This window comes from Urocampus carinirostris, chromosome 10, assembly GCF_059441175.1.
Source record: "Urocampus carinirostris isolate Australia breed hairy pipefish chromosome 10, RoL_Ucar_1.0, whole genome shotgun sequence".
NCBI lineage: Eukaryota > Metazoa > Chordata > Actinopteri > Syngnathiformes > Syngnathidae > Urocampus > Urocampus carinirostris.
The window spans coordinates 14,912,855-14,938,529 of NC_142358.1; the positions used below are offsets into that span (position 1 = coordinate 14,912,855).

Below are 25,675 nucleotides of genomic sequence, written 5' to 3' on the forward strand. Positions count from 1 at the left end.
TTGCTGTTTACTTCATTACTTTTGATAATTTTGATATAATAATAAAGTTGTTGTTAAATTGTTAACAATTGTTTGTGTTTCCTTGGTAAATAAAAGGAAGTGTGTGAATTGTGTGCAATAAAAATGTGAAAAAATATTACAGTAATAAAATAGTAAACCTCAAAAAACAAGAAATAATACTTAGATTAAGATTTATGTCTAAATTGAATGTTTAGTTATTGTCATTTGAAATTAGCCAATATGTTATTATTGTAATAGTTTATCATTTTTAATTTATTATCTTGTTATGGAATGTATTGTCAAGAAATACAAATTGATTAAGACGAGGTCTCTATGGTGACAGGGATCCATTTTCAAATCTTGACTGTGAACGTGTGCTCCGCAAATTGCGCTATGACCGTGCTCATGATTACCCGCTGCTATTTATAGCGTCCTAACCACGCCCTGGCCGCGGCCATAGCACGTCATTTTCGCGTCATTGCCTCGTGTTGACCACGTGTGCGGCACGCGGTTTAACACGTGCTCAAACTTTTGAGCAGCTCAAAAGTTTTGAACGCGGCCGACCACGTGAAAATTTCCGACCGCGAGTAAAGCACAGCTCTATCTCGTCTATATGGCGGTCTCCAAACGTCCAACAGCGCCCAACGGCATCTGCTTCACGGCCAGAAATTTCTGGTCGTGGTTCAGCCTCAATACGCTCGTGAAAGGCTGTGTGCCTTCTTCGCGCTGCCACCCGCGCGCGAATTTCCGAACTCGTGTTGAGCACCGCTGTATCTCGTCTTAATGGCGAACTCAATGCGTCCAATAACGTCTGCCTCAAAGGCAGAAATTTCTGGCCGTGATTCAGCCGTAAATGTCTGTGTGACCGGCCCCTTAGAACGGGTCGAAACATCCCACTATCCTTTCACAACACCTCTCCACTCATTCCTATCACCAACAAGAGCTCTAGCTTCCACTACATTTAGTAACAAAATTGTGCCACATCATTCAATAGAAATGGCTCCTCCTAATGGTGAGAATGTAGTTCATTAAATAAAACAATATTGATCTAAAGGGACACTGTGTAATATTTGATGACAGTATTGTTTAGCACAACCGAAAAATACAAACTACACTGACTCAAACTGACCACACCACACCATTTTTTTCTTATATTTTCACTCAGCCTTCCAGTAGCTTTTTAGGGTTACCCATAGCACCAAGATGGCGGACAATTATATCAGCTCCCTCTATGCCACCTGTGTTAAACTCATGGCCTGCAGGCTTAATGTTTACGTTTTTACTGTAGCTGTATTTGCTGACTACAATTAATCAATGAGGGAACATTTAGGAGACCTATCCCTAAATAGAATCTTAGTGAAGGAAAAAAATATTGAGGGCTTAAAAATACTAATTGTTTTATAATCATATCTTACACCCCCGAATCATAATTTGTTTGTAAGCTTTCAAAAAGATCCCCAGGCCTCTAGCAAAGGCACACTTTTTCTGCCATTAATTTCCTAGTCAGGCCTCTGTGAGAATCGTTTTTTCTATGACGTGGCCCTGAAGCTAATATGAGTTTGACACCCCTGCCCGATGGGGAGGAAATTAAAGATATCCCAAAAAAGGAAAGATAACAAAAAGTGACTGTTCCTTTTGTAATTTAAGTAACTCCAAATTATTCTCAGTAATTTGTGTTGCCTTCATGAGTTTGTTTTGTTTCCTGCAGGATCTCGTCCCAGATATGCATGGTCCAGGTTATTACCGAGGAAAAACCTAGGGCGTAATGGGAATGTGTGTTCTGATAACTCCTGTGATTAATCCATGACTGACACGAGCATGACTTGCATAATCCATTATTCCTGCAATTTGCACTGAGTAGACTGGAATCCAAACGGTGTTAACATTTGTAGTTTTCGTTAAAGGAAAATAATATACAAAGGAGAATTGTGATATAAACCGTTTTGCTGGTTTTGTAATCCTCCTCAAGAAGCATTTGGATTGTCACTAATTAAATTGTGCAAGTCCAACCAACTGATTTCAGGTAGGCCTGGCCTGGAAAACCAATCTCCTTCAACCTTAAGTTTGGAAGACACATTCATATTGATGCAAGGATACGTGGTCAAAGCGGTGAATAGTCACAGTCACAAAACAGCCAACAAGAAAACAAGGCACTGAAATGTAACTGTGAGGGAGTCGTCATCTTCCAGACTCGGGACACAAAGCGGAAGAAGATTGTAAGAATAGAAGGGCTGGACAGCATCGCCATTGTCAGGACCAGAACAGAAACAGGACCCACTTGCAGGACGCTTTTCTCAGTTTTATTGGAATTGGTTATTTAAACGACTAATAACAACAATATTTAATGAAACCCTTAAAACAAGGGGTACCAAAATCAAATGGTTGGAAAGCCCAAATAAGAATTTAAGCTACAAGCCGAGGGTCAGACTACTATAATGATGATATTTTGAAAGATAACGCATATAGTCTTGGAACCAAATTGAACCTACCTACGGGAAAATCAACAAATATATTCCGATATGATAAGACACTTAAACAATATTTTTTTGTGGCTCTGTCAGTTAACTTTAATTTTTAACAAGCGTAAAGGACAAATTTCCTTGATATAAAAATCCTATTTTAATTGAATCAATCTATGGCTGTGTTCTCACCAGGGAAGGGCACAAGGGGGCTGGTCCGAATTAGCCCCCCCTCCAACCAATTGGGTAGATTCAAGTCATGCTGTAATAGGTGGATGCAACTACCCCTCAAATTAATTTTCCAGCGGACGAGGGACGAGTGTTGGCCCTCGACCATGGACCACCCCTCAGACGGGTCAGCAACCTTAGATCACCGGTGGGCCCCAAAATGCTTCCTGCTGCGTTCCAAGATGTGACTCAAAAAACTCTGCCTCATTCATTAATGTAACTTAGGCACACAATTGACATTATTCTGTCTGTTTTTTTGGGTATTTGTTGAGCTTAGTATGCACTTGTTAGCAACATTTCTTAAATTGGGCACAACAATACAGAATTGTGTGTGTCTCTAAGAAATTACAACGTTACCATCTTCACTCAATTCCCATATTCCCACACCATTTCTCTTTTGTCGATTAGAAATACGAGTTTCTCCTGTCAACAATCTCATCTCATCTCATTAGCTGCACCGCTTATCCTCAGTAGGGTCGCGGGGGTGCTGGAGCCAATCCCAGAAATCATCGGGCAGTGGGCAGGGGACACCCTGAACTGGTTGCCAGCCAATCGCAGTCCTGTCAACAATATCCTTTGTTATTTAGTTTGATCAAATTTTCCTTGTCATGTAAATAAAACATAGTTTATTAGAATCAAACCATGTGCATTTTTTGTTTGTCAATATTATTTCCTTTGGGACTGATCAATCTTTATCCAATATATGATATGCTTTTTGTAAACAAGGAGATTTCATAAAACAAAACGGCTTAAAGAAGGACCATTTGTAAAGGTTGGAATTGGTCATATTTGGGTTTTGTTCTCCTTACAAGCTCAAAATGTATTGTTTTCCCTTTTTATTTGGAATGTGTACTAAACTATAAAATTATCAGTAGGTAGAATGTCAAAATTAGGTTTAAGAGTATTTCAATCTGTTTGAATAATCCCAGTTTCCTCGACATAATTGCAATCCAAGACTAAGCAGTTCTAGTATGCAGATTCAAAAGTTGCCGCAAAAAGATGGGTGACATTATAAAAACTCAAACAGGTTCGGAAGATAAAGGCCCTCTGAAATCACGATTTAGCACTTTGTATTTCAAATATACAAGTATGTAGCAAAAGGTGGCCTCATGTATGCCCAAGCCCGATTTACCCACCAGCTTTCACCCTTCATCGTCAGCAGTACCAAAGTACCGCCTCATCTTATTTTCCTTCTTTTTCTTTTTTTCTTTCAAACTCACAATCGTTTGAAAGTCTGATCGGCTAAAGCGGGCGCCGGAAGGAAGCCACACGCGGGGAACAGCCGTCGAGGCAATTTCTACAGAGGCCGATCCTTTGCGAGATGAACACGCAGTCGCAACAGCGGCTGAATTATTTATGTGACAATAGAATATTAATATTGATAACTGAATTTCTCTGCCTGCCTGCTGTTATGCCTTCCAGTGCAGAAAACGGTCCACGGTTCAGTTTCCTATCATAGCTTGGTAGTATGAATGCTTGATATGGAATGTTAGGAATTCAGTGAAAAGGATTGAAAGCTGTTAAAGGATAACAGGAACACAAATAGCGGCTTACAATACAATGCAGCGTATTGATTATTCTTTTCTTTTTTTCAGGAGGTGTATGTTTATTATATATGCTGACACTAGTGACTGAGTAAGAAGATATACACTATAATTATTGGACTGACAGTTATCAGACTGTTAACAGCCTATTATGACATCACAGTTTTCGGCCCGAATGGAAAAATGTAACAAATTATATAAAATATTATTAGTCACTTGCTGCTACTCTAAAATATTCCATCAGCCAACACTGCTTATCAGAAAAGTCCCAAGAATTTATGTACTGGATATTATTTTTGGGTTTTTCATTGTATTTGCAATACTTGATCCCTCTGTCTATCACTTTGTCATGTGCGCAAGGCATGGGAGAGCTTAAGATCACTTACATGGCTCAGCATATTTACATTGAGTTTTTTTTCAGGACTTTTTTGTCATACTCTTGTGTATATGTTAATGCCAATCTGATTAATATTGCTGCGCTACTTGATAATGATTGACAGCTATGAACACAGTGCGCAAACGAGTGTCTTGATCTCGGCACAATGTGTTATTTTTTTTTACCTGACATTTCCCTGCTGACTAATTTTAATAAATGGACATGGATGAGTCCATATTTTACGGCTGTTTAAGCCTGTGAGTTAAAAATTCGTTGATGCTCTTACAAAAACAAAAATGAGTTTTTTCCTAAAATCTGGAATGCGACCTTAATTAGGTGTGCTCCGAAGTCTGGGATTTAGGGTAACTATTGGCAAATGTTCCTTCAATTTGTTGCTTTTTTTATAATCTTGTAAGCCTTTAACCCATCGAAATGAACAGTTTTCTCTTAAAGTGGAATATCTGTCCAAATGACCTCTAAACTCCATGTTGTGACCTTGTGTCGGCCCCTCAGGTTGAAATTGCTGTTGAGAGATATAAGCGACACGTTTCTGCTGTTATTTTCTCTCTTCAATGATCATTGATGATGATCATAAAAATTTGATTATTATTTTTTTTTCTAAGCATATTTTCTTAAGAATAACAATACTTAAAGCCCCAGTGTGTAATATTTGACAATAAGATGGCACTGGGTTGTCTGGTGCAAGCAAAGGCCAGTGCTTCATAGCACAGCGTGGCAGCAGGTTGCCGGACAAACATGACGGCGGCCCAAGTAGGTTTCCACTCTATAAATATTTCTCTACATATTTTTTTTTCAAAAATAAAAATTCACATTTGTTTTAGGGTTTATGTATTTTTTGCCTAATAATATTTTTCTTTCACCAATTGGAGGCACTGAATATTACAAACTGTCCCTTTAAGGGAAGCGTGTGTATTATTGTACCACAAGATGTTTCTCTATTGTGTAGTGCAACAAAAAACAAGTGCTAGTTCTAAAAAAAACAAAAAACAAAATAGTACATATACAAAAAAAAAAAAAAAAAACTTTTTGTGGAAAAATAAGTGATAATAAAATAACACTTTATTTTAACCTATTTTTCAAGTTTCACTATAATTATAATCTTGGTTTGTATTCTATAAAAATAGCAGAAATTAACTAAAACTAGCAATAATGATCTGCTATCGGAAAAAATCTTGCCTAAATACGTTGTAACTTTTTTTTGTAAAATAAGAAAATATTTAAAACCTGCAAAATTCTGTTTCTTTTATACTTTTTTGTGGCACAATCTTGAAAAGCCTTATCGAACAAAATTATTTTTTTAAATAATATTTTCCCTGCACAACCTCACAATCAGATAATTAGTATATAAAAAGATAAAACAGGCAATCCACTGCCACCTACTGATATGGATGAAAGTTACAGTTATTTGACTCGTCCCTGGAGGAAAATAACGATACTGAACAATGGTATGCTTTTTTGCTAAGATAAAGATAATTTCTCGCAGCACACTAGACAAGGTCTTATAGCACCCATCCACTAATATCCTTAAAGTGCCACTTTTTTATGGAGATAGCCAGACATGGGACCAAGTCACACATGTGCAAGTCTCAAGTAAGTCTCAAGTCTTCACCTTCAAGTCCCAAGTAAGTCCCAAGTATTTTTTTCTTGGGCAAGTCAAGTCACAAGTCAAGTCCCGAGTCTTAGATTGCCAAGTCCAAGTCAAGTCACAAGTCATAAAAACAGCGACTCGAGTCGACTCGAGTCCAAGTCACTAAGTCTCAAGTCCCCATGTCTGGAGATAGCACAGTCTTTCTCTTTCTCATCCTGTGCCCTTGGCCACTCCCTAAGTTTATGCCTTTTTGTGTGACTGAATTGCTCATTTTAGCACCTCTCGCCTGCCTGACAGGCAGAGGAGAGGGCCAACTCTGGTCGCGCAACGTTATCAGAAGCTAAATATGACAAGCACAGCGCAATGTGGACTTTTTTTTTTCAACATCAAAGAGCAACAAGCTCCAACCAATAATGTAAACATGTTACTGTTCCTGAACAAAAATTTGTAAATCTGTTGTCACTTTGAAGCCCTTTGAGACTCTTTGTGATTGACGGCTATACAAATAAAAATGACTTGACTTGACTGTAAACAGGGCCAAAAGGGCTTGTTCATTACATTGCTGATTTTTGGTTCGAATCTCTTTACTTTTGCTCTGTAACAGTTGTTGTAGTAGAAGTATTTAATTTTTATACTGTTAAAGGGTTAAAGGTTGTATTATTTACACTCTTTGCACCCTCTGACTTATTTTTTAAAATATTATGCGATATAAGGTTTATTTGACATATTGACATTGTTATGTTTGTATTTTCATTACATTGTTGCTTTTTTATTCGACCCTCTTGGATTTTTTTTCTCCAACAGTTGTAATATAAAAATTTCTGTTTGTTCTTTCACACTGTTAAAGTTTGAATCGTAGTTATTTAACAATAAAAAAAATATTGCCTAAAATCTTTGTGCTCTGCTTATTATAAATATAAACCTACTCAAGGGGAATATAGGATCAGTAGCGACTGATACTACCAACACTGGTTGAAAAACACTGAAAAAAACAGTCTTTTGAAGGTGAATCATCCTGGCTTTAAAATAATATAAAAAAACAGCCATGTCTTTCCTCATATACAGGACTTTCATTACTTATACCAGAAACCAGCCAATTATCATCTCCATCGCAAAACCTCTAAATTGTTTTTTTTTTGAGTACTGTATGTGTGTAAAGAGCGTTTGTTCCTCAAAAACCCTTTAACAAATTTTAAGTCAAGATTTCCTCCTGAAAAATCAGCAAAATAACATAACCACTTCTCCATTAAATTGAAAGCCAAAAAGCAGCACCAGCAATGATTGCACATGAGAACTCTTAAGGACAGGAGGGTTTGCATTTCATTCATCAAAGAGGCCCATTTAGTGAAGACGTGACTCTTTATACCTCCGACAGAGGTTCGGCAATAAGAGTGTTTAGTCATTTAAGGTGGGGTGCGTCGTTTGAGGTGTCCTTAACAAGTTTAAAGTTAAATCCAAATATCTGCTTTTATTTTACTTACATCAGAGGTATTTGGGCCACAACACATTAGCTTTTCTTTTAATTTGTGTTTGTCAGTGTAGCATGAAAACGGTTAAAGTAAGAAAAGGCCTCATTTTTGTAAAGTCCAAACGCCAGCCAAAACCCCAAGAAAAATGAAAAAAATGGAGAATTAATTCAAGCACGTCTAAAAAATGCACACGGATGCACGTGCATCATCAACCAGCTCATTGAGACTGTGATCATGACTTTAAGCTAGGTGATGGCAGCGGCAAGTTAACATTTTAAAATTCCATACAGCATCTTTGGTTGGAGGCTTAGTCAACTCGTTCATGAGTTTGTGCATTTCTTAGACGTGCTTAAAAAGATTCTTCTTTATTCTGAGTTTGGGTTGGCGTTTAGAAAGTATTTCAAACAAAGCATTTCTTACCTTTACCATTTTCATGCTACACTAACAAAAAAACTGTAATGACAAGCATAAAGTCACTCTCCAACCTCCCTCCCTCTTCCCTATTTCCTTCTACTTAATATGATGCACGCTGCGAACAGCGTTGTAAAAGTAAAATAAAAGCGGGTAAGCGCAGGCGGAAAACATTATGAGGGCTCTTTGTACTCAGTTGGGCATTGTTACACTTACTTAATAGAGAAAATATTTTGCTTTCCACTTTTAAACTTTTTAGACGACACAACCCACCTTGAAATATTAAAACAATAAAGCCAAATGGGGTTGACGTATTTAATCTACAGGATTTAAGAGTGAAATTAACATGTGCAGAAATGCCTATTATTGAGAAAAATGATTTAATTAGAATAATATGTACAATTAAATAACACCCTAATAAGAAACTAGAGGTGTGCTAAGTGTATGAAAGATAGTCCCTCGATAACTCACCTCACAAACAAGGTAACAACATGAATGTTTGATGAGACAAACAAGTTGGTTTAACTTCACAAGATGTCATGTATGTGTATATTAGACCTACCCTAGAAATGAGCTCCCCCACCATTCCGCTCCACGTTCCATTGGCCCCTGGGACTCCGTACTGCCCGTCCCCCACCAGTCGAATGCGATACTTGAACTTGAGGATGGCTGCTAACTCTTTTAGCATGTCCACACAGAAACCTTCGTAGCGCTCGTTTCCCCCCAGTTCCTGGTGGTCGGCCCTCAGCATCACGTAAGGATTTTCCTGAATGACACAACAATTATTGTTTGCGATCAACAATTGAGGCACTTTGGAAACAAATGGAGAAAAGGACCATGGAAAATCATGATCACGCGTTAAAATAATAATGAAAACAGTACAAACTCAAACAAGGACTAACATTCTCAGAGACGGTTACTTACCCAGGGCCATCACCACCTAAAACAAGTGTGCAAAACTGAAACATATATTGTATTTTCAACACTTAAAGGTGCACTAGATTTCAAGGTGCACACCCAAAGAATAGTCTTTTGTCTTATATTTTTCATACAGGCACACTGGACTATAAGGCGCATGGAATTAGGACAACAGTACTGTGTTCACTATCTATCTATCTATCTATCTATCTATCTATCTATCTATCTATCTATCTATCTATCTATCTATCTATCTATCTATCTATCTATCTATCTATCTATCTATCTATCTATCTATCTATCTATCTATCTATCTATCTATCTATCTATCTATCTATCTATCTATCTATCTATCTATCTATCTATCTATCTATCTATCTATCTATTTCTTTCTCTCTCTATCTATCTATCCATCAATTATCTGCACCACTTATCCTTAGTAGGGCTGTCGGGGTACTAGAGCCCATCCCAGCTGTCTTCCAGGGGGACCCCCTGAACTGGTTGCCAGCCAGTTGCAGGGCACACAGAGAAAGACAACTCACTCACTCATTCACAACTATGGACCGGCCAATTAACCTGACATGCATGTCTTTGGAGTGCCCGGAGGAAACCCATACAAACACAGGGAGAACATGCAAACCCCAAACAGAAAGGCTGGTTGCTGGATTAGAACACATGGTCTCAGAACTGTGCCTCGGATGCGATATCCACTCAGCTGCTTTGACTCGGTTGCATGCAAAGTTTATCAATTGATCAATTATTGCACAAGTACTGTAGTAACGCACACCAACTAATATGCATTTCCAATGTCATCCACTGAATTCCACGCCATATAGGATTCACTCTCAATTTTCTGGCCAATTGGGGGTGCACCTTATATAGTCTTGGAAAATACAGTACATCTGACCAGTTGTCTTAAAAAATGGTTATTGTACAGAAAAAAATGCATCCGTATTCATTGACTTGTTCATAAATGTTATATTGCTACTTTTCACTGCACTGTTATTACAATGAATTTACAACTCCATTCTCCATGCACTACCTGGTAAATATTGTTTGCTTATCTATCTTGACATTCTCTTTACATTTCTTAATTACATGATTATCCTGGAGTGTCATGTCTAATTTTAAAAAACAAGGTTCACATTGCTATCTATGACAATAAAAGACAATTCTAACTTATTCTATGACTTTTTTTCGCATTGGTCCAAGTCATTTCATTTTGTAAAGCAATCACTGACAGTCCCAGAACACAAGCCCCATAAAAGCCCATAATGATAATAATTACTGTCCATGCATATTATAAACCTCTAAGGCAGCCTAATGCTGTTGTCATAGTAACAGCTCTTTAGTTCTACCAGCAGAGTAACTGTAAAGTGTGTGAGTACATCATTTTAGTTGTAATTTGCACCATAATTTGCACTGAGTGATAAAGAGGTTTCATATGATCACTATCATTTTAAATAGATGTTTGTTTAGTATTACCATATTATGGAAAGTATCAGTGTGTGCATGTAAAAAACGTACCATATTTTCACGACCATAAGGAACTCATAAAAGTATTTGATCTTCTTCAAATTGGGCGGCGTGACCTATCATGCGGTGCGCCCTGTGTCTCATGTAAAGCTGCAAATGTTGACCAGCCCGGTAGCTTTAGGATTGGGCGCTCCCTCCCAAAACTGGGAGATCAAAGGTTCGATCCTTGGCCGAATCAAGACTTACAAGTACTCATGGATGCTAACGCCGAAGTATATCTAGCAATTTGAAAGTTATTATTGTTTTGGTGCTTTCTTTTCATAAAACAGTGTCATTTTGCCACTACACAAAGACTACGGTGGCACAGAAACTTCAATTGGATTCTAGTAAAAAGAGTGGATTGTCGGCAATGTTGGGCTAATGTTTCTGCCGAGACTGTTTGTTCGAGATTTCTAGAAGTGACTCTGAGACTAAAGAAAATGAACATTTTAGTGTAGCTGTTCTTTTCAGAAACAGGACGAGGATTTTGATAATTGTATTTTATATCCCTGCTAAAAGAAAAATGTGAGCATAACAAACTTTGATTTGCACCAGCTCCATTTTTTTGTTTTGTCCGCGTGTTTTACATTGTAATCAATACTTAGTTTTGCTTCCGCCGTATTTTAAAATACGTACACTTGTATGTTTGTCTGTGTTGTAACGTGGCCACAGCAGAGAGCACCCTAGTGTGCGGTGCACCTTTTGTAGTGTTAAATACAGAAATAGAACCAGCTTCAGATACTGGCTTTTAAAACGAAGAGCCCTATGGTCGTGAACATACGGTTATGTTGTTTATTAGCACACTCGTGGTCCATTTATTTGTTTAATGACCATCAGCTAGCATGTACGAAATGGCACATTACTCTAGCTTATATAATAAGCGTACTTGGCAAGAAAGTCTCCTTCTATAATAGTGGCATAACTTCTACTCGTGGAAATGCATTCATAGCCAGAAATTATTTAAAGTGCACTATTTAATCTAACAATAAAATGTGAAAACGACCTTGAATTACGATGGAAATGTTTTGAGCAGAAGGCTAATAATTAAAGACGTAATTTTGCTGAATTAAACTGAATAATGCTGGCCCGTATGATAAAATCATAATGCAATGACGTTTTACTGTGTCATGTTTTATTAAATCGATTAAGATATAATCAGGAGTTTTACCACTCGAACCGGCAATCAATGTCAGTACATTCGGTAGATCCAAGTGGAGCTTAAATGTTAGGGATGTTCAAGACTGTAATCTTTCTTTTATCTTGCTTGATGGGGACCAGAATCCCCTGTGATACGCGGAAATCTGTGTAGTAGCCCCCTTCATATTTAACCTGAGCTGTGCTGAACCCCACTCATAGCAATAGTGAAGGTATTGCTCATTTCAGCCAGAAAAAAAAAATAATAAGAACTCACAGACATGACATAAATTTGCTGACTCGGCCACTGGTCTCGGCAAAGGTTGACTGGGGATAATGAATCACGGCCAAAACAGCGCAGTTGGCTTCTGCTCTTGGCAGCAATCAACCAGGGATAAAGTATTGCGGCCAAAACATTTCATTTTAGCCAGACCAAAATGACAAGCCTCCTTTCAAAAGAAGCTTCCACCGGTCACTGCAGCACAATGGGATCGGGAATAATAGATCATGGCTGCACGAGTATAGTTCATTTTAGTTGGTGGAAATACAGTAATGGCAAAAAAGAGTCACCGGGCCATAAAAATTGAACTCCGGCAATATTTGATTGGGGAAAATGGTTTGCAGTTAAATTGCTGATGCACAGCACTGCAAAAAAATAAGTCAAGTCACTGCGTTTCAAATAAGCCACTGTGTCCGAGAAAAATGCACTCTGCCGGTCCCTGATTCCATCAATATGCGATGAGAGATTATGGATTGCGGCCGCATGAGTACAGTTCACTTTTTGGGTGGACAGCACAGCAAAAAAAAAAAAAGAGCCGCCATGCCAGGCAAAAATGGGCTCTGCCAGTCTCCGATTCCACCAATATGCGGTTGGAGATAATGGATCCCGGCCCCATGAGTGCAGTTCACTTTTTGGTGGATAGCACGGCTAAAAAAAAACAGTAAGCGCAACAAATGTGAACTCGACTCATTCTTGCTTGCAGCAATATGCAATTGGGAAAAATGGATCGTGGAATATTTTTCACCCCTCAATGCTCTGATGCCACAAAGTACAAAGCACCAAGTAGCAAGGGATACCGATCTGTTTTTGCCAATCACAGTATCAATATGAAACTCAGATTTTAAGTAGTCATTGAAGCCAAACTTAAGTACTACCTCTGAAACCACCTGCTTTGATATTTAAAATCCACCTCACCACCAATAAAATACAGTATTCCTGCTACCTATCCACGTTGTCCGAAATATATTTACAGTTTCATGATAATATACATTTTAACAAAATGTAATTTACACAAAAGCGGACGAGAGAAATTTGAAAAACGACTGGATTAAAAAAACCTTGTGAAGTTTTTGAACTTACACGAGACTTTTTTTTTCAGATGCAGAGGCGCATTTCTGCTTTGTCCTTTTAATGTTACCACTCTGAAGTGATATGTATTATAAAGTCTGAGTCAGTATAAACGACAGTCTCTACACTGTCTTCTTATGAAGTGAACCACAAAAAAAAATGCGGGTTTCCAAATGATGATGATTAACAAAGTCTACAGAAGCAAACACTTCAATGCCGCATCACATTAAGTATTGTCGCGTGCGTGTCAAGTTGTCACAAATTGCAATTAATTCCAGCCTCTGCTCAGATATGTTTGTCTTACCCAACATGTAATTACATGGTAAAACATGATTTGCATTTCACGCCTTGTGAAAATAAAGAGCAACGATAAAGCTTTTCTATTAATTTAAACCCACATCCCGATCAACAAATTCACAACATCAAAGCTGGCAGAAAAATGAATCAATAAAAGAAAAAAACATTTCATTTATGTCTTGATGTCTTTGCCTAACAGTTATCCCTCTTTTCTCTCCTTTATTTTTAAAACCTCCTGTTCCGATCTCCTAATCCGCAGGATGTTTTTTTCCCCTCTAAAGACCTCAGACACAATCAGTTTGATTCTAATACTCTCTGAAGTCAAATCTAGAAGAGCTTTTAAACGTCTGAGGCGAAACAATTTGTTTCGAGATGCTGGTCGATTTCCAATTCGTCTGGGTTAAGATCCTTTTTCTTAAAGGAATGAAGTAATTGGAGTTGAAATAATAGCTTTCATAGTGTGTGAAATGATCTGTCATTGTTTAGTATCTTTATTACCACAATGGTGTTTGTTTAAATCCTGGCCAAGTCCTTTGGGCCAGCTGGTTACAATTTTTTTTCCCTCAATTATATACAAATAAATAAATAAAAATTTCATATAAAGCTATTTTCGATGTTTTCTCTTTGATGGTTTGGTTCTCCACGTTAGAATACACAATCTTGTCTTCATTAGAAGGCAAACCAACAAAATGAGGAAGGCATCAAACACTTTTTACTTTCACTGTATACCACTTCAGACCAAAGTCAAACTTTATTAGATAGATTCTTAGACACTTTACCAAGATATGAATTGGGCAGTGCAGAGTGCTGTTCCTAGTGAAATGGCTGTTGAAGTACCACTTCAGACCAAGAGCAGAACTTTACACTATACAAGATAAAAATAGAGCGGTATAAAGACGAGAGCTCTGACCACGCATGCCACGGCGTGAGGAACGCATGTTTAGGTTAGCTACCAGCAGAAGAAGTCACGCACCCTTTCAAGACTAGTCTATTGCGGTTAAATTCTTTGGGTTTACATGTAAATATCACTTTCATGCATAACAGAATGCCTAAAAAGAGGGTGGGAAAAAGAAAACATATTAAATGCCACCCCCTTTCTCATCAAAACAATTCATTTTAAATTTAATCTCCTGACACTTCTGTTGAATTGATCTCCCCACAAGTGCGAAACAAGTTGTACCGCTCACAGCAAATTCGTAGACAAAAATAATTGTTTTTTCTTATTTTTGGGAGCACCGCATACGTTTTTAGATCATTATAGAAGGAAAACGGATGAAAAACTTTCTTTAGTTATTCTGAAGGGTGGCTACTGACACTTTAGGTGAATTCTGTTCACCGTTTTTGATAGTTCAATATACTCTAATCAAGACACACAAACTCTTGGATTCATGGACTTTTCTTTTACTAATCATCTATGGAAGAAGCTTGAATAGAACACAAAACAATAATAAGAAAATAAAACAAAAACAGAAACTAGAAGCTAAGAACTGAGAACTTAATCTGGCACCATTCGGATTACGTTATTGTTACGTCGCACCAATACCAATACCTAGCAACAACGAGATGCTCTACGAAGTTCTGTGTCGATGAAGATGACGGCCCAGTCTTTATGTCCTTGGCTGTAGAGCAATGAGGAATCCTGGTAGGCTTGAGAGCCGGTTGGGACGAGGACCACCGGATGCAGAGTGTTGAAGGAGAGGTAGACTGCTGGTGGCTTGAGGCTTCACTGAGGTTGCTGGCTTTGTCCCACTGGTTTGGCCGCTAGCTTGATCAAGCTTGTCTGCTGACCTGGCAAGGCTCGCCAGCTGCCTGTTGAGCTGAGACATGGCCAGGACCGACCTTGGTCCAGATTTTTCTCCCGTTAGGATATCCCTACTACTTTGTGGCTGGCCAAAATCAGCGAGATGAGATGTGTACCACCTGTGGTTTCCTGTCTCCTGGAGGGGCGGACACCCTGTGGTGGAGTTGTGAGGGCAAGTTTTGATGCGCATATAAGGCCATAGCCCGCCCTTCCCAAACTCACAATCCAGGAGTATCAGTCAGATGACATATCTATGCGATTGACTTAAAACACAGTACAGGTATTTACTTCACATGTTTTGATGTTGTTTGATAATTTTCTGACATTGCAAAATGGAATTCTGACCAAAAGCTGAATACTCTTCATATCTATATTAACTTTGCATTTTTATACTATTTTTGCAGTATACCATGCCTGGGGAAAAAGGAACATGTCTGGACCATACTGCTGATATCAAGCTAGGCCACGAAAGCAACCATTAACCTGGAAGCAGCGAGAACATTTGATGTAGTTGAAAAATTGTACCTAAGGCAAAACGTGAAAACAGAGGTTTAAGTGTTTGTTTGCCAGCTCTTAAGGTTGCACAAGCAAAATATGAAGGGTTCAGTGGTTTCCTGCTGACCTGTTGTCAGTACAATTTTTTTCCTCAGCCATGGGGCTATTTTAAAGCTGCTTTAGGGGGTCATCTTATGTGCGATGTGGACTTATATGCGAGTTTATATTGTACTCATTGTGCATGGGTCGGGCCAAGGCGGCTTTCTATAACTCAAAGTCGTGACTTTCGCATATCTGCAGTCATTGGGTGTCCCTAAATTCTTTCTGGAAAATTTGTTTTAATGTGTCACAAAACATGTTTCTAATGAGATGGATTAGAATACTACTTTTCACACAAATTTTCCTCCATACGGATTCAATATTTTGTTATTATGTCCATAAATAAGTAGGTTATCCAGTATCACGAGAAAGAACACAGTCTAGGTTGCTTCTGTCACAGGGAACAACTGTACTTGTCCATTTGGCAGAAATACCCAAAAGCAATAGCGTGCGCGACATATCGGATTTCAATACAGACCCGACTGGAGCCGCTAAAACCAAAGATATCGGAAGGGAAATAAATTCTCCTTTTTATGACATGACAAGCGACTGCATTTCAAAATCGAGATAAAGAGCAATACAAACAACATATAAAGAAAATTTTATCTGAGGAAGCAAATAATTGGCTTTTTCCATCACATGGCTGAGCTTACTTAGGTAATAAACGCTTTGAAATGACTTTAGTGTAAAAATGAGATCAATGATCACAAAAACATGCCCAGAGGGTCTGCTGGGAAACGTCGTCAATTCTGTGACTGTGACAGCAATCAAGTAATAACGCCATCGCTACTATCTTTGGCTGCGGTAAAGTGGCAAGAATTCTCGACTATTATGAGTTGAAGTGCTAATTCGAGAACGTACAAACAGTCTCGCAGGTAAGAAATTTGTTGGCTGCTGCTGCAGAGCAAGATAAGCGCAACACGGCAATCATATCGTGATGAATGAGCTGTGATAGACCCTGAAAATTGCCTGGCAGTGGATTCCCAAGTTCGGTCAAGAGACTCTTTATCTCTAAAATGAAATCGAGACGCCGAGCTAGCCCAATTTATACGTTCACACCTACTTCCTGTTGTGAAAAGGCAATCCCATTTGTTCTAAAACTCGCACGTCTTCATCTAAGAATCCTCCCTACGGGGGCAATTGAGAAAATTTTGTACAAGTGTTTGAATATTCTCAGCAATTATCTTTAAATATAGCACATGTATTTTGGAAAAAAATGTCTAAATTGATATTACAAAGTAGTAAGGCTTAAAAGTTGCCGCTGAACTGGCATCATTATTATCAATGAGAAAGGCTCAATCCAGCAGCAGAGTGTAGTCAGGGGAGCAGGTGAAGCTGTGCCTCACCTGTCATCTTAGAAATAAAAATATGTTTATTGGTTGTATTCATTTATCGTTGAAGTTCTTTCTTATCTTAATTCAACAGTTTTGGATTTTCATATTCAACATCACTGAATCTACACATTGTGTTCTGAATATTATTAATATAATTCATATCTAAATATATATATGAATTCAAGTAGAGTTCATAAATTCATGAATAAAACAACAACAGTTCAATTAGCATTAGAGGTAAGAACTTAGTCTTGAATGTCAGGCCGGGTTTGGGCATGAAATGTCAATCATTAAATCGCAGTTTTTTTTTTCAATTTTTTCGAGGAGGCGGATCTGCACAGCATGCACTCTGTAAGCCGCACTTTAACTCAAGTACTTATTTGGATGATTATTTTTCACTTCTACTTGAGTAACACTATTCTGAAATAACCGTACTTTTACATAAGTAACACATTTCATTCACTTCAACGCCGCACCTACTTCAGCGCCCAAATGCACACTTGATTTGAGGGACCGAGCCCGAAGTAAACCTGAATCTGCACCTTGGCGCTGCACTTTGAAGTTATGCGTACCTCAGCCGCTGTTCGCACTGTGCCAAAGTGCAGATTCGGGTTTACTTCGGGTTACTCCGGTCCCTCAAATCAAGTTAATAGGTCGGGTTCTGGCTGAATAGGGCTTTCATTGCCACGGGCCGGGCTGGATTTTTCACCAATATGAATAGGGTATTATTTAGGGTATTAATTTATTATAACAATAATAGGTTATTAATTTTGTTTCCTTAAAATAATTCTATTTAGATTCAAAAGAGTTATTTGATAAGATTATTTTAGTCCCTAAATGTGGACATTTATCAACAGGGTAATCCATGTATTTATTTAAAAATCCCTGGTTTTAAAAAATAAAAAAATTAAAATTAAAATTAAATACCGTTTATATTGTCTTTTTATTGTTAGATAGCATTACACAACTGTATTACTTTCATAACTGTATTTGAAAACAGTAATAAGAAAGAAAAAATCTCTTTAAAACACAAAGAGTACCAGTCTCACAAATTTCTTTAAACAGTACATTTCTTTGAAATAGTAACACACAAAAAGAAAGTTGGTCTCTTAACCTCTTTTTCTGAACAAAGAATAAAACAAAGACATGAGAATGAATAATTTATACTATTTATAGGGCAAGTCAGAGGGTGTCAAAAACTTTTCAGAAAGGTGGCCAGATTTGGTAAACTGAAACTGTTTGTCAGCCAGGCATTCTTTTAATCTTCAATAAAATCACCCTCTGTGAAAGGTTTGCAGTGCTTGGCCATCGGTGTCGTGGCCTTGTAGCCCGTCTTTGTAGCATATTCATTTGACTTGTGAAAAAGTGCTGCTGTGCTTTTAAAACAGCTTCAAGTTACTTCACCTTTTCACAGTGTTCGTTTGCAGTTAGCTTTTTGTAGTCAGCATGTTTTGTTTGATAGTGCCCCCTGATGTCATATTCTTTGAAAACAGCCACAGTCTCCTTGCAAATAAGCAAAACGCAGTTGTTTCGAACTTTGGTGAAATAATTCTCCAATTTCCACTTGTCTTGGAAGCTGTGGTTGTAACAGTCAATTTTCCCCTTTTCTATTTACAGTCACCATGTTGGAAATGGAGTGGAATAAAATTCTCACAGAAAGCCAAGGGCAAAGCTGCCAAAGGGCTACTGCCATCACTTGGGTAAATGGTGAATTTCTTTTTTCCGTACAATTTTGATCAAACGCGGTCAACATTACTGTCTGACAACATATTATTAATCTTATGACGAAGGTCACGAGCCCGCATAAATTTGAGCACCGGCCATAACTTGCCCCGGGGCCAGACTTGGACATGCCTGGAGTAGGTTATCTAAAGAAAACTCAGTCAAGTGTTTTGAATACAGCCGTTAAAATAAGTGAAAATAAATAGAGGTCTGTTTATATGTTGGTAGCTCACAATAAAATAGTTAGCTAAATACTTAGCCCTTAGCATGCCATCCACATAGGTCATGGTCAAAACAGGCATAAGATTAAACCAAATAAAGTTGGATAATAGAAAGTAATAAAATTATTTATATTGTCACTATTAACATTAGTAAGCATTGTTTACTATGAGAATAGACGTGGCACCCTAGGATAAACACACAACAGAGAAAAATAATAAATGAAAAAATAATGCTTGAATTAATCTGCAAATATTTACAAGTGACTAGCTTAAGTATTAAATGCAAATAGGTGCAACTGAATTAAGTACAATGAAATTAGCAGCAACATATTTCCTAAGAAATAATATGAAAATATAATATAAATAATATACTTTTTCTATACATAAGCAATATATATGTATACATAAATTACAGTGTTGCATGCTTGTTTGGGGTGATGAAAATCAGTCCCAACATGCTTTTGCATCATTTGGTAAGACTAAAACTGAGAAATCACTGGAATAAGAGAGTACATTATGGTATATTTTCGATAAATACATTTATTGTCTGAAATGGAAGTAGATTCTTTAACCCCTTAACATTTCGACAGCAGGCTGTTGGACTGTTGATAAACAAAGTCGTGTCTTCACAATTTCACCAGTCACTGAGATACGTCATGCCGATATAATTGGAAATATTAAACTCTTGGGATTCAAGATATGATGACCATTTCAAAATGTACTCATCACAGAAACATCATGATCAGTCTGAAACAAGATCCCTGAAAACTATGAAGCCGGTGGCACCTCACATTCATTAACTCACCCAAAAGTGCTGGGAAATTCTGCTCATGACGTGGTTCCTCGCAAATATTGTGTGGTTACATTCACGAAAGTCCAGTGAATCTAACGTGTAAAATACTTAATCCAAAACACACGATAGTGCCGACATATGAAAAGAATCCGCCTAAAATCATTCCTACATCATTTGACGATCCTTGTTGTAACCTGTCTATTTGGGTCCATAACTCCCCTTTATAAATAAACAGACTAGACCTACCATTTGAAAAATGTGTGAAATAAAATTATTATTTTTTTTAGGTTGTGACCAAATTTGTCAAAGTTTTAGGTTAAGGCTTCAAGCTATTGTCTCACCTGTTTTCCAGTTAAGATGCCCTTGCTTCACTCATCTGCAAGCATTTTATTGCAAAAAAAAATTTCCGGCGAGAATAAAACCTTTTATCTCTGTGTGTTTCAACTCAGATTACTCAATATTTTTAGCACTTACAGCAATTATTTCAATTTAGGCATTTTTTTTTGTGTTTTACCTTTCAAAAGAGACAAAAACCATCCATATTCTCTAAATGGTTCAAGAACAGCATTTACTTTGGGTACGTTTAGGACTAGAATTAAGGAGTTAAGATTAGTTTAGAAAAAAGGAACTTAATTCAACTTTGGGCAAATCCATCTTTCCTGTCATGCCAAGTAGTGAAGATTTTATTGATTAAAAACAACCGTTTTCTACCCGCTAGCCACCTAATTTTATCATGCCAAGCGCCTGCCATTAACGTGATGTTTGCTCTACGGCACTTACAAGTATGGTGGTGATGGTGAGAGTCGTGTTGAAGAGGGTGTCGGTCACATTGACCGATGGGAGCTTCTTCTCCATAGACAGTCCATCTTCGGAGTGCCACAACCCAATCTGCGGACACACAATAAACATGCGATCAGTCATTACGTCCTATGGCTGCAAAGGCCGATTGAATCATTTGCCTGGGTTTTTTCGACCACGGCACTCCCATGACCTTCACATGATGACAAAGGACGCACAAACGATGACAGACGTGGCTGAATTGCGAAGCCAAAAGCAATTACGGAAATTGGTGTGTTTGCGTGGGGCAAAAAAGAAGAAAAACCCGACACACATTTGATTGCTCGTGGAACAAATAAATGCAAGGCGTGTTTTCAACAGTGGCGGCACCTCACATTCATTAAACCAATTACCAGAATTTCCTCTGGCAGAAAGGCGCGGCCGCATTTTTACTGTTGTGGATTCACTGCTTTCCATTACAAAGAACATTTTCTTAATCCAAAACACCATGGATTACACTGCCAGTTCAAAACAATTCTAACTTTGAGTTTGGATTGAATGCACCACATTTTTCTTTGTCAATTTTTTCAAGAATCCACAATGTTCCTATGGCCTTTTGTTTGTATTCCTGTCGCACACAAAGGTCCTGGAGACAGGACAAAACACTGGACTCTTAGATTAAAAACCTGACGCGCCACCAATTGAGCTAATCAGAGTCTGTGATCAGCTTCTTTGTCCTAAAATTTTACAGATACACTTAGTGAATGGACTGCAATGAAAGATTAGACTTGAGTTCTTCTCATGAAATCACCAGAATAGTGACTTGAACCTTGGACCCTCAGATTAAATGTCTACAGCTCTACCGACAGAGATACCCAGGTTCTGCTATAGATCTCTCTGCCCCAAAATTGTTATTATCTTTTTGTCTTGGTCCTGAAAGTAAGTGCATTTACTGATGCTCTCCGTTAATGGAGCTGAAAGAGATGTTTGACTTGAGTTCTTCCCATGACTGCTCGACTTGATCATACTAGTGCCTTTACTTGGTAAATTGATTATTGAAAGGTTTGAATTGAGTAGTGCCCATTACATCTTCATATTATTATTGATGAATTTACTTGACCAGGGACCTGAACCCTGGATCCTCAGATTTAAAGTCTGATGTTCTAGCAACTGACCTACACAATCTCTTTAATCATTTCCGTGACCCCAATTTTTAATTTTTTTTTTGTCTTGGTGATAAATACCAAATGTTATCACTTGAGTTCTTCTCATGAACACTTTTTGCTGTTTTCAACAACAAGATCACCTGGGAAGACAGATTAAAAGCCTGATGATCTACCATCTGAGCTACACAAACTCTGCAATCATTTCCTAGCCCCCGCCATTTTTTGCCTTGGAGCTAAAGGTAATGTATTTAATTAATGGACCTCAATGATATATTTTCTTGAAATGAAATGAAATGATCTGCATTTATATAGCACTTTTCAAGTCAATGAGTTCCCAGAGCGCTTTACATTGTGCTTCACATTTCCCAAAAGCGTCCGTGATCTGTGCAGCCATGTAAGGCGCTAACCTGCTTATTGAGGGTATTGGGGGTTCAGTGTCTTACCCATGGACACTTTGACATGTAACACGGACAAGCCGAGATTCAAACTGGGATCCCTTAATCTCAAGACGAGTGCTCTTCCTCCTGAGCTACTGCCGCCCCGCTACCTCCTGAGCTACTGCCGCCGAGTTCGTTCAAGACCGCTTGGTGTTGTTTTTAATAATAGGATTGCCCAAACAGGGTCTAGCTAAAGCCTTTACTGATGCACTTGGTGAATAGACAGCAATGTGAAATCCCACTTGAGTTTTTCTCATGAGTGCTTTTGGCTGTTTTTAATAAAAGAACTGCCTGAACAGGGACTTAAACGCTGGGGCCTCATATTAAAAGTCTGATGCTTTAACAACTGAGCTATCCAGTCTTTGTAGTTCACCCTTTTGCCCCCAAAATGTATTGTCTAAATTGGCCTAATGCTAACCGGTAAAAGCATATACCGATGCACTTCATTGATAGGGCTAAACCAAAGATTTGTTTTTCAGTGTCACTGAGGACCACTAGCCTTGGTGCTGAACTAAGATCTGGCTAGTGCCTTTACTTATGCAAATTGTGAAGTTACCTCAATGAAAATGTTTGACTTTAGTTCTGCTCAGGGCCGCTGTTTCTTTTAAAAACATCCGAAAACGGACTAAAAGACTGTTGACCAACTGAGTTTTCCAGGCACTGCAATCCATCCCTCAACCCAGAAAAATGTTTTGGTGCAAAATGTAAGTTCCTTTACCAATGCACTTTATTGGACCTAATTAAAAAATGTGTCCTCTGCTCAGGACCGCTTGCCTTGGTGCTGAACTAAAAACTTAACTAGTTCCTTTACGAACACACTTAATGAATGGACCACACTAAAATATTTGATCGAGTTATGCTCAGCAATGCTTGCCTTCGTGCTGAACTAAGATCTTTATATTGCCTTTACAAACACACTTGGTGAATAAATCTCTGAACAATTTTACTAAAGTTCTGCTTCGGACCACTTAATGATTCTTATTTTCAGAATGCCTGAAGAGAGACTTGAAACCTGGACCCTCAAATTGCAGTCTGATTCCAACCACCTAAGCTAAACATGCTCTGCAACCAGCCACACTGCTTCAAATTCATTACTTTTTAATTTAACCTCGTTGCTAAATGCTAAGTGCCTTTACAATGGTTTTAAAAGGTTTGGAAAAAATGGATTTCTAACATTATAGTTCATCTACAATATCAGGAAAAAACAAATGGGGCCTTGAACCCTGTACCCTCTGTTTGAAAAGCAGATGTGCTACCCAGTGAGCTACACAAGCTCTATGAAATTACTTTTCATATTGTGCCCTGATGCCAAGCTTAGCTTTATTGATAGACTTCATTGATGGACCTCAATGAAAGATTTGAGTTCAGTTTTGCTCAGGGCCGCTTGTCGCTGTATTTTTGAAAAATGTGAACACATGATCAAGGACTTGAACCCTGGACTCTCATGTTAAAAGACTGATGCTCAAACTGAGCTGCCCAGGCTGTATATTTTCTCTGTCCCATTTTTTTTTCTCTTTGTCCATTTTTTCCCTTTGGTATTAAGCAAGGGTAAAACACTCAAATGTACTTACTTAATGGACAATGAAGGATTTGACTTCTTTCTGCCCAGGACCGCTTGCCTTAGTGCTGAAATAAGATATACGTAGCGACTGCCTTTACCGATACACTTGGTGAATGGATTGCTGAAAGACTTTAATAGAGTTCTGCTCGAGACCACTTGTGTTTCTAATAATAAGAATACCTGAACAGAGACTTGAATCCTGGACCCTCAGATCAAAAGTCTGATGCTCTACCAAGTGAGATACCAAGGCTTTGCACTCAATCTTATTCCCTAAAATTAATTTCTTGTTTTGACTTATTGCAACACGAGTAAGTGCCTTCACTGATACACCACCCAACGGGATTTCAATTTAATATTTTACTCGAGTTCTGTTTATGACTACCTCATGTTGTCCGTAATAGAGCATATGGCATGTACTGTACATAGGCTTACTCATTTGTCACTAGACACATTAACTGTTCGTTGGGATTGCGCCAAGGAACTGGAATGCAGTTCTTTAATTGGTTTGCATGTAAATGTGCCTGTAAAGTAATGTAGATATTTGTCGATTGAACAAATTCATAGAAAAATATGTGTGATGCACCAAGGACATGAAAGTAGAACCACAAAATGGCAAGGGAATACTGTACAATGCAAATACTACAAACACTCGTTATCAGCGTATTTGTTCGATCCTATATTCTTTCTATGCTTTTCAGAGTTGCTAGCTTGGTATTGTTGATTTTCATCCCATAGTCCTTTTAGTGGAGCAACTCCAAATGCAGTTTAAACAGCAATGTTCTGCTTTGGAATTTTTCTGACACACCTAATACTTCATTAAATAACACATATTAAAATGTTTAAGAAAGAAAGCGTAGAGAAAATAATGAAACTTCATACAAATTCTCGTTTGGTGGTTTCATGATTTTGAATGTACATGCATTTCAATGAAGCGTCATTTTGATAAAGCCTCAAACAATGTTTAAGGACTTTTCCACTGGGTGACGGTTTCCACCCCCTATGCAGATAAATACGAAATTGGGAAACCACTTACTTTAAAGATGCTTATCTGCGTCATTGTTAATGTCAGGGTGACCCCGCCGCCATTTTTTTACTGTGAAATATTACAACGCAACCCTGCATCTGTGCAATCCATTTCTCCGTAAGGGTTGAAAGATTGATCGAGTTTGAGGATTTATTTTCCCATTAGGGATTGTCAAGGTCTGTATATTATAATAACAGGAAAATGACAACAGTTACAGAAACGTATCATGGATTTTTCAATATTCTCTTCCCCTTTACTGTTTTCATGTACAGTATACCAAACCCACGGGTGTGTTGCAATACTGAAATGCCCTAATTGTATACTTTCTTTATTTATAACCTCTCTTTTTTGTTTCAGTCAGTTACTCTATCTTTCTCTCTTTCTATTATTTTTCTTTCAAACTTACCTTATTTGGCCACTCACATCTGGGTTCAATTTTGTCACGATTGTTGCCTATGGTGGTATAGTGTAGATACTGGTGCCTTGCTACCTGACTTTTTCTGTACCAAACCCTGCCCCAATAAAAGACCATCATTTACTGTACTCATCTATATTTCTTAACTGTACTTCAGCTCCACCCCAAGTGGGTTCTTGACAGCCGGATAATAAAACAAACATGCAGAAGAAGAAAATACCTTTCTTCTTCAGGTGCCTGTTTTATATTCTAGTGGATGTATTTGTAATACTGAATTCAGTGCATTATTGTGCCATAGCGGCGTCACTATTTGTCAATTGTCAAATCAATTCTTTGGAAACATTTTTTTAAAATATTTAAACTCTTCATACTGTTTAGAATCATATCTAATGATTATCATTTGGCTTTTTTCTCCAAACCTTGGTGATTCAAGCATGTTTTCCACAGTGCCAGTGTCATAAGCGTGTTACACAAGGTTCGTGCTTGCATTAATTCTGTGTGAGAGTCGTAGACCCCCCCAAA

The 25,675-nt window shown here is 38.0% G+C and overlaps 1 protein-coding gene across 4 annotated transcripts in view; it reads right to left on the reverse strand.

Moving 5' to 3' along the window:
• grik4 (glutamate receptor, ionotropic, kainate 4) overlaps positions 1 to 25,675 on the reverse strand; it is a 546,157-nt gene that overhangs the window by 45,441 nt on the left and 475,041 nt on the right. For all 4 annotated transcript variants that reach the window (XM_088346500.1, XM_088346499.1, XM_088346496.1 and 1 more), the window contains exons 12-13: positions 20,554 to 20,661; positions 8,659 to 8,862 (exon numbers count right to left, since the gene is read on the reverse strand). In XM_088346500.1, coding sequence (XP_088202626.1) covers positions 8,659 to 8,862; positions 20,554 to 20,661 — 312 coding nt within the window. The remainder of the gene's footprint in view (positions 1 to 8,658; positions 8,863 to 20,553; positions 20,662 to 25,675) is intronic.